This window comes from Bubalus bubalis, chromosome 24 (genome assembly GCF_019923935.1).
Source record: "Bubalus bubalis isolate 160015118507 breed Murrah chromosome 24, NDDB_SH_1, whole genome shotgun sequence".
Taxonomy (NCBI): Eukaryota; Metazoa; Chordata; class Mammalia; order Artiodactyla; family Bovidae; genus Bubalus; species Bubalus bubalis.
Window position 1 is genome coordinate 6,614,243 of NC_059180.1, and position 9,609 is coordinate 6,623,851.

The 9,609-nt window shown below is 54.8% G+C and overlaps 1 protein-coding gene across 3 annotated transcripts in view; it reads left to right on the forward strand.

Moving 5' to 3' along the window:
• The window catches only part of LOC102393438 (mucin-12), a 29,361-nt gene extending 22,084 nt beyond the window's left edge, over positions 1-7,277 (forward strand). Inside the window, exons 6-12 of one of the 3 annotated variants that reach the window (XM_044935701.1) lie at positions 2,590-2,741; positions 3,102-3,173; positions 3,278-3,407; positions 4,170-4,331; positions 4,952-5,031; positions 6,655-6,743; positions 6,933-7,277. In XM_044935701.1, coding sequence (XP_044791636.1) covers positions 2,590-2,741; positions 3,102-3,173; positions 3,278-3,407; positions 4,170-4,331; positions 4,952-5,031; positions 6,655-6,743; positions 6,933-6,974 — 727 coding nt within the window. In that variant the 3' untranslated portion in view covers positions 6,975-7,277. Of the gene's footprint in view, positions 1-2,589; positions 2,742-3,101; positions 3,174-3,277; positions 3,441-4,169; positions 4,332-4,951; positions 5,032-6,654; positions 6,744-6,932 lie in introns of all 3 variants that reach the window. The other 2 variants (XM_044935700.1, XM_025275407.2) reach the window with 2 other exon arrangements.
• Positions 7,278-9,609: the final 2,332 nt, after the last annotated feature.

Below are 9,609 nucleotides of genomic sequence, written 5' to 3' on the forward strand. Positions count from 1 at the left end.
CCCTGTGCTAGGTGCTGGGAACATTGGGTTCTGCTCTTCATGGTGCTTAGAAAGGCAGAGCACAGGTAGCTAGAGTTATGGTAGTTATGATAACTCAGTTACTGAGGTTAGAGTTATAAGAGACACACGAGGCACAGAGGGAGAGGTCCTGAACGCAGGGTCAGTGAGACTGAGGGAAATCTTCCTGGAGGAAGATACAGCTAAGCTGAGGCTTGAAGGATGAGGAATGGGCCAACTGAGGCAAGGGAGTGGGAGAGTGTTACAAGAGGAAATCCACGATGTGCCTACAGGTAAGAGAAAGGAGCGCAGATTCTAAGAACATAAAGCACATTTGGCTTCTTAAAGACAAAGGGGCTGTGGTGGGAGAGGAGGTTGGAAAAGTGACACGTGCTCATTTACATGTGAAGCATTAGCAGTTGTGGCCCATGTGGCAGAGTAAATGCTTTGCACTGCAGATCGTGCAATCTGTTTGCAGGGTTGAGAATGGATGAACAGAGGAGGAAGACAATAGTAGCCTGGGCCTGAGAGGTGTTAATGAAGAAGGAAAGTAGTTCAGTGTGAAAGGTCTTTAAGAGGCAGGACCAGCAGATCATTGGGTTTTGATGGGTGTTTGGAGAAAAGGAGGAATGACACCAGATTTCTGGGCTCCTGAGAGTGTGGGTTGCCCTTGGCTGAGATGAGGAGCATAAGAAAGAGCAGGACGATAGAAGAAGATGATGAGTTTGACATGGGCCTTGTTAAGCCTCAAGTGTCTGGGGCCCAGCCATGTTGAGTGATGGAGCAGCTGGTGGTCAAATGTATGATAGTAAGGGTCTATAGCAGAGACATCAGCATTGACGTCCCCAGACAGGCATCACTGGAAGCTCGGGGAGTAGACCAGATGGCTGGGGCAATTGTCACAGCATGGAAGTGAAGCTGTCCCTGGACAGAAGCATGGGAAGCATCCATATTTAATGGATGGGCAGGAAAAGCAGAGCCCCCAGAGGAGGATGGGAAGAAGCAGACAGAAGGGTGAGGAGGGAGCCTGGGGCATGTCAGTTACCAACATATCAAGAACCCGTGGTGTTCCCTAACCCAGCATCCTCCACCCACACCCAGCCTCAGAGCCATGGTCTCTGTCTCCATTCTGACCCAGGATTTTATTGGGTTAGGTCCTCCTGGGTCCCGCTTCTGACTTCTTTGTCACAAGGACTGTGGGTAGTGATGGACCTTGTCTCGGGAGCTCTCTGCTCAGAGCATTGCTGACCATCTAACAAGAAGCTTCTGGGTTGGAATCCAACATTTCTAAAGTGCCCTCATGTTTCTTCTTATCTAAAAGTTTACTTATTTGGTTTTCAAAATACAATCCATTAGCTTCTGTCTTAAATTTTTAAATTTAAAATATTTTCATTGTGGTGAAATACCCATAACATAAAATCTGTCATTAGCCACTGAATTCACCATGTTAAGTATATGGTTTAGCAGCATTAAGTAAATTCACACTGTTGTACAACCACCACCACTGTCCATCTCTAGAACTTTTTAATTTTTTTTTTTTTTGGCTGCACCGGGTCTTCGTTGCTGTGGGGGACTCTCTAGTTGAGGCAAGCAGGGTCTGCTGTCTCATCATGACACATGTGCTTCTCATCGCATGACTTCTGTTGCTGAGCATGAACTCTAGCACAAGCGAACTTGAGTAGTCTCAGGCTTAGTTGCCCCACAGCATGTGGAATCTTCCCAGGCCAGGGATTGAACCTGTGTCCCTGGCACAGGCAGATGGACTCTTAACCATTGGACCACCAGGGAAGTCCTCCAGAACTTTTTCATCTTCCCAAACTGAAACTCTGTACCCATTAAACAGTAACTCCCAATTCCACCTCATCCCACCTTTGACAATCACCATGCTGCCTTCTGCCTCTATTCTGAATTTGATTACTTCAGGGATCTCATATTACTACTCATAAATACTCATCCAGTATTCATCCTTTTTGGACTGGCCTATTTCACTTAGCATAATGTCCTCAAGGTTCATGCATGTTGCAGCATGTCTCAGAATTTCCTTTCTTTTAGACACTGAATAATATTCCATTGTATGTAATATTTCATTGCATTTTGTTAATTCAGTCATCCGCTGATGGGCACTTAGATTGATTGGTTCCACTGTTTAGTTATGAATAAGATGGCTATGAACATGGGTGTACAAATATTTCCTCCTGCCCCTGCTCTCAATTCTTTGAGGTGGATACCCAGAGGTGGAATTGCTGGATCACATGATCATTCTATATTTCATTTTTTGAGGAACCATCATACTGTTTTCCACAGTAGCTATATCAGTTTGCTTTCCCACCGATGCACAAGGGTTCCATTCCTCCACATCTTTGCCCAACAGCCTCCATTTTTAGGAATGAATTTCACCCATTGGCATATATTGTAATCCCAGGCTTATATTGTAGCCTCCCTCTCGGTTGTTAACTGCTGGAGGGAAGAGTCTATATTCTGTCCCACCCCTGGGTCACATGACTATTTGTTTCTCATCACCCTTCTTGCTTCTTGGGCCCCACTTGCTGGGAGAGCGGGCAACAAGGGTTGACTGATGACTCCCGGTTCCAGTCCTGGCAGCATCATGGTGGAACACGAAGTCATCATGGAGGCCAACTATACTTCGGGGTACCTGGAGCTGTTTGAAAACCTCACTAAGATTGTAAGGGCCAAGATTATGAATGAGACCGGACAGCTACATGGGAATTCTGAAGACTGCAAAAGTAAGCCCCCCGAAAACCCCTTGATGTTGGTGGTGAAAGGATGGGTGGGGCCCCTTAGGGAGGTCTCAGGCCCACCCCCACGTCCTGCATCTCTCATCTCTTCTGGAACTCCAGAGACCTCCCTCGAGGAATCCAGATGTCAAGCCTGGGTACCTTCCCCATATTCTGCGCTGCTCCCAGCAGCCCCTCTCAGTCCTGGGCTGAGGTGGTCAGCAGCCCTAGTGACCCCCTCAGAGCCAGCCCACAGCCTCAGCTGCATCTACTAGTCTTGGCCACAGCAAGGAGGAAAGGGGAGGCTGACTGCTTCCAGCGGGCAGGGGGAGGCACATCTGTTTTTCTCTTTTTCACCACTCTGGGCAGACCTCTCACTCCTGTGCTACGATGAGACGGCCACCTCTGTGGACCCCGTGAAGGTCAACTTTGACCCGCAAGGTGAGCAGCTCCATGGAGAGTGGACGGTAAACCTGCAGGGTGGGGGGGCCTAGGGACGGGTTCATCTGGCTGACACTTCCTGCTGGCCCCCCACCTGCCCCCAGAGCAATGCACTAAGAAGGCTGCGAAGGAATTCGTCCAGTTCTACTACATGGATGAGCTGGATGGGAAGCTGGCCTGTGTGACCAAGTGCACCCCAGGGACGAAGTCGGAAATGGACTGTCACCACGGCAGGTGCGAGCTGCAGCAAAGCGGCCCCCGTTGTCTGTAAGTGCTCATTCCCTCTAGGCCAGCATCTGCCCTCTCTAGTAGTAGGGTCCCACTCTCCCCGAAGGTCATCCAAGGGTGCAGGGTGAGGGTGGACAGAGTTCACAAGGCACCTCCAGCCCAGCCTCTACATCCCTCTTTCCTCTACCCAGGTCTCCCACCTCCCACTCCCATATACCATGGGAGCAGGAGGTACAGATTACATACACAGGCCTCATAGAACCAAGCAGTCCCCTTTCTGAAAAAGTTCTAGTTATCAATTGCAAATCTGTATCTATGGACCTCTCTCTTCATCTATCATTCATGTCCCTAACAACATCCCAGCCACCATGCCACCATGCCATTATCACCTCCTTGCTGGCGTGCTACATCTTAAACTAAAGTACAAAATATAAAACATGGTGACAGGCCATCCAAGTGCCAGCTGCTTAACGATTACTGTGCTTAGTGATTACATGCTTAGCGATTACGTGGGTGAACATTATGTGCGTGGGATGAGGTGCCCGGCCCTCTCAGATTCTGCTCTGTGGATCTGCGGTCCCTGCACCCACTCACCAACCCTTAGACTTGGGGAGTCAGGGAGGGTGCCCAGCAACTACCCTCAGTGGGTGAGATGGTTTCTTGTGCTTTGACATTGATCTTTTTTTTCAGGGGCAGGGGGCAGGGGGGGCAGAAATTGGGTGGGTGAGGGAAGCTGGTGGACTGGCCTGAGCTTGTGTGTGTCCCCAGATGCCTGAACTCAGACACACATTGGTACTCGGGGGAGACCTGTGAATCCAGCACCAGCAAGAGCATGGTATATGGGATTGTGGGGGCCGTGGTGGCGCTCCTGGTGGTCTTGGTGGTGGTCCTGATCGTCTTACTCAGCCGATCCCAGAGAAAACTGCAGAGGTAAGCTTCCAAGGCTGGGCCTAGGGGAGAGGTGACCATAGTCAGAATATCCTGAGGCCCTGCTGAGGCCCAACAGGGGTGGGTGAGGCCCTGCCCCACACCCTCGAGTCCCTCCTAGTTCCTGCTGGTCCCTCCCAGCTCTGTGTCTAGCAGAGGGCAGCCTGCGATCTGATAAGACATATCCGCTTGGCAGAGAAATGGAAACAGAGACTTATGTACTGAAACTGGATTGTGTAATGAAATTACCTGGTGCTTATCACCTTGGCTGCCACAGAGCAACACTGTCACACTAGGACGCTGGGAATGATCGCTCTCTTCCCAGCTGTAAGAGACTGAGTAATGTTCTGTACAGAGCCTGGCCGGCAGGCAAAGGAAACTGCCCTGACTCTAGTCCGATGCCCCCAGCTCACAGATGAGGTCACTGAGGGGTGGGGTGGGGGGCAGGTGATGGGGACATCTCCAGGATGTCTATTCGGTTTCTACCCCTGCCACTGGGGGCAGGCCCCTCCCTCCCTGACTCAGGGCTTGGCCAGAGCAGACTCTTCTGGAGGCCAAGGTCAGAGGTCTCTGAGCCCTTTCCCCACCTCTCCGTCATCAGCTGCTCACGTCATTTCTGTCAGCAGGCAAGAGTACGACGTGTCTCGAGAGTGGCAAGATGCAGGCTACCCTGGCAGTTTTGAGAACACAAGCCTCTGGGAAGGTAGATCTTATCAGGGGCCAAGGCGGGGCAGGCTGGTGGGGGTGGGGGTGGCGTGGAGAAGTACCAGTCAGACTCCCAGTGGTTGTGGGTGACACGCACACACGTCCTGCCAGCCAGTCCTGCGTCTGCCGTAACAGCCAGACAGTCTGCAGCCTCCTGACCCCGAGTCCCCATGGGCAGCCCTGCTGACCCTCCAGCCTTTACTTGGCTTCTCCCCATCAAGTTCCCTGCACTCCAGTCTGTGGCCCACCGCTTTGCAGAGACTGTGCTGCTTCTGGTCGTCTGAATCTCTGCACATCCCCATCCCACTGTTTCCAAGATCCAGTTCACACGCGGTCCTTCCACGGAGCTTCCCGTGGGTTCAGCCCACTCTGGCTGCCAGAGCTGCTCACAACGACTGAAAGCCTGATCCTACCCCAGAGCCCAGCCCCAGCGTGTCTCACACACAGTGGGATGACGGGCCATGGCCAAGTGAGGCCTTGTCCCAGGACGGGAAGGGAGAGGGGCTTTCCAGGCAAGGGTCCCTGCTGAAGAAAGGGCGTGGAGGTGGAGAAGAAGTGGCCTGTAGGGAACCAAGGGCGGGTCAGTGGGGCGGGAGAGTGACAGAGCTAGGTCAGGACTGGTCAGTGGCCCATGGTGGGGGGACCCATTAGAGGAGCTTGAAGGGAGGGGGACCAGACGTGCATTTTGGGTGGCTCATTCAGGAAGATTTGAGGGGGACGCACGAAAGTGGGGAGTTCAGGGAGCGAATGGCTCACTAACCAGGCCAGAGATGATGAGGCTGAGTGGGGGGACGGTGGGGACCAGGAGGTGTGGACAGCACCTCCTGGTTCAGATGCCAGTGAGCTAGCTGGGCAGGGCCTGTCGTTTGCAGGCTCTGGGAGGGGATGACGGAGAAGGGTGGGCAGTGGGGAAAAGCCACAGGTGGGGCATACTGGAGGGGGGGCAGTTAAGTGTGGAGGGGAAGATACCCCAGATCAGGCCAGTCTGAAGTCTGCAGAGAGGCCTGTGGCCTACGGGCAGTGCTGGGGAGTCAGCTCAGCTCAGCCCACGTTGTTGGGGAGAGTGGGCAAGGAGGGCAGATGGTGGGGGAGGATCTTGAGGGAGGGAGCAAAGGAACGATCAGGAAGATGCCAGGTGGACCTGGAACCCGATTCTGAAGGTTGAGGAGCGAGTTTCTCTGCATGATGGAGACAGGGGGTGCTGGACTCATGCCAACTCACACAAGAAGATTCCAGGCACAGTTGCTTCTGTCTGTTGTTGCTACCGTTGCTATGAGGAAGTGTGCCCATTGACCCCAGGCAGTCTTGCCCTCCTACCCCACCTAAACCAAGTGACTCCTTGGGGACCCACTCACCAGGCCTCGACTTTTGCCCATGGCGCATGTCGGAAGGCAGCTCCCATCCCCTCCTGTCCCTGAGTCATCCCGGGCCACCTCCCAGCCCCTCTTCCGCATCCCTGATGAGCTGGGCTGGGGGGAGGATGGATGGGCAGTGGGAAAGGAGTTTAGTGCAGCTCTGGGGCCGACTCCCCAAGCCCATCCTTTTTACTGCAAACAATCCATCCTGTGTGTCTCTTCTGCTTCCCCCAGGCTCACTCTCACCCCAGTACCTCTCTTTACAGGTCAGGATCTGAAGGGGGACACATTTGGCCTTGAAAACATCTACAGAAACTTCCAGCCCTCCTTGAGGAGCGTGGACCCCACTACAGAGGTGACTCAGGAAGCCCCAAGTCCCCGCACCCTTCCCCCTCCCCAGCTAGGGGCTTCTCCCCTCTGTCCACTGCCTGGGGCTGCCTGGGGAGGGTGGGCCTCCCTCGGCCCAGAGGCTGCTCACTCCCCCTGGACACGGCCATTGCTGGGGCCCGCATTGGTCTCAGCTCCTCTCTCCCACCCTCCCCAGCTCCACATTCAGAGGCCCTCAGTGGTGGCAACTGCTCGGTGATGGGGACAGGGACTGCCACCCCACTCAGATCTGGGTGATGAGGCTGCGGCCGACAGAGCCCTCCACGGCCCAGGCTGCCAAGAGGAACCTAAAGTCTGAAGTCGGCAGGCCCGAGGATGACCCTGTCAGAGCGAGCGGACTTGCCCCGTCCTCATTGCCGGGACGAACGCCCTCTGCTCCCTTGCCCTCCAGCCAGGAGCCCGGAGACATCTTGTTTACTCCACTTGTGTTTACTCCACTTGTTTACGCCACTTGTGTCACCCACGCAGGAATTTCCTGCCAATAAAGGACAAGTCTTATACAGCTAAGCGTGGCCAGAGCAGTCTCTTCCCCTCCCCTGCAGGGAGGCCTGCGAGTCTGGGAAGGTCCTTCTTGGAAGAGCACTGCAGGGTTGGACACCACGTCTGGGCCCCTTCCTGTGCCCACGTGTGGAGCCCGGGGCCCCTCGTCTGCTCCAAGCCCGGGCTGGATCAGGCCCACCTCTGCCAAAGGGTTCTGCGGCAGCTGAGCTTGGAGTCACATCCGGGAGTGGACCTCGGGCCAAGGGAAGGAGGAGTGGGAGTCCCCAGAAGGCAGAAGAGTGAGCATGTTGCCCTGCTGACCTTGAGAGGGGCCAAGGTCACTTCAGATGACCCCAGGGGCTGTGCTTACCTGCGAACCCCTCAGACCTGAGAACTCTCAGCCCTCCTGGGGCTGGGCACTGGCTTGCACCCATGACCTGTTGGGGTACCCTGAGCAGAAGTAAAGCCAGCTTGAGAAGAGGGGAGGAGGTCTCCACTCCCGGGGTTGGAGTCAAAAGCACCCTCTCCTTGCAAGCTCAGGCCCACCCTCTCCCCCACCTTCCACTTCCCTCCAGGGCCCGCTAGTTCTTCCAGGCCACTTCAGGCCCTGTGCCCAACAGATCTGATGGCCTGTGTGCCTATGTGCTGTGTGGCCAGGGAGGACCTCCCCTTCCCTCTGCCCTTTGGCCTGAAACAGGGCTTCTCACACTCCCAGTCATTAGTGAAGCCTCCCAGACTGCCTTAGGTGGGCCCCAGCTCTCCAGTGTCTCCGGGATCAAAGGGCTTGGGGCCCGTTTATTTCTGGGGTTCCTTGACCAATGTTTGTTTCACCAATTCCCTGAAGGGTGAAGGGCAGGTGCACTGCCCTCCAGGCTCTGAAATTGAGCCTGGTGACAACACTCCGTCTGCTGCCTCTTTTCCTTCGGCTCCTGCCCGTCTCCATGGTGACTGATCCCCACCCCCCATTGCTCTCACAGCCTCAGCCCTGCGGGGTCCTGGACCTGCCCACGCCCAGGGAAGGCTGCATCCTGGGGGCCCAGGCTGGGGTACTCTCAACCTCCTATCCTTTGCCTACTCCTCTCTCCTCCCCAGCAAGGTCTGGAGGAAGAGCCAGGGCTTTAGGGTTAGTCTGAGTTGGCCTCTTGGAACCTCAGTTTCCATTCCAAAAAGGGAGAATAAGAAAGCTGACTTGTCAGGGCTGGAGAAGCAGACAGAAGGCCCCAGACAACACCCCAGGCACATGACAGATGCTCAGCCAGTGCTGGGATCTGTCCTTACGCTGTGAGTGTGCCCCTCTTCTCCCCTCTCCCCTCCACCCCTGCCCCAGATGCCCAGGTTCTCTCTTTCGTTGTTGTTGTTCAGTCGCTCAGTTGCGTCCGACTCTTGGCGACCCCATGGGCTGCAGCGCGCCAGGCTTCCCTGTCCTTCACCATCTCCCAAAGTTTGCTCAAACTCATGCCCCTCAGGCCAGTGATGTTATCTAAACATCTCATCCTCTATTGCCCCTTCTTTTGCCTTCAATCTTACCCAGCATCAGGGTCTTTTCCAAAGAGTCAGCTCTTCAAATGCCTCATGCCTCTGCTCTCCAACCCTTGCCCTGACCATGTCTGCATCACCCTATCCCTACCTTGTGCCCCAAGGATGTCACAGAGATGTCAGACAACCCTGAACCAGGCGAAAAGCTACTGCTGTAGCCAAATGGACACAAGATAGGGTTTGGGAACAAACCCTAACCTTACCTAACCTAACCCTGACTCTAATCCTGCCTGGAAGCAGCTGTGTGCCATGGGGCAACTCAGGTTGTCTCTGGCCTCAGTTTCTCCCCCTGAAGAACAAAGGTTGGGACCTCTAGGACTCCTTCCTATTCAGCCTTTCTGGGCTCCATGGCCATGGAACTGGGCTCAACTCAGCAGAAGATGATAGTGGGTCCTAGTTGGACCCTCCAAGATCCCCTCTGCCCCTCATCTGCTCCCAGAGAAAGAGGGAAGGGGACAAAGGCCAAAATCAAACTGTGGGCTTCAGGACTCCCACCCCCCTTGGGTTGTCATCCTGGGATTGCCTGGGTGGGAGGGAAGGGAGCTTGGGACAGACGTGGGGGCTCACGCTGGGCCCTGTCAATGTCATTCAAGCAGCCACGTCCTTGACTTTGTCCTGCCCTGAGCTCACGGCCCCAGAAGCAGGGGTTGGCAGTGGGGGGCTCCTATCCCCTTGCCCCAGACTGTGGACAGCTCTCCTTCAAGGTGGAAATGGAGTGGGGGAGGGGGAGGAAGTATCCCTGAGGCTAATCAGGGAAGACATGGCCTCCTCGGTCCAAACCTGCCCTCAGGAGGCAAGGCCTTCTTTGGGAGCCAACC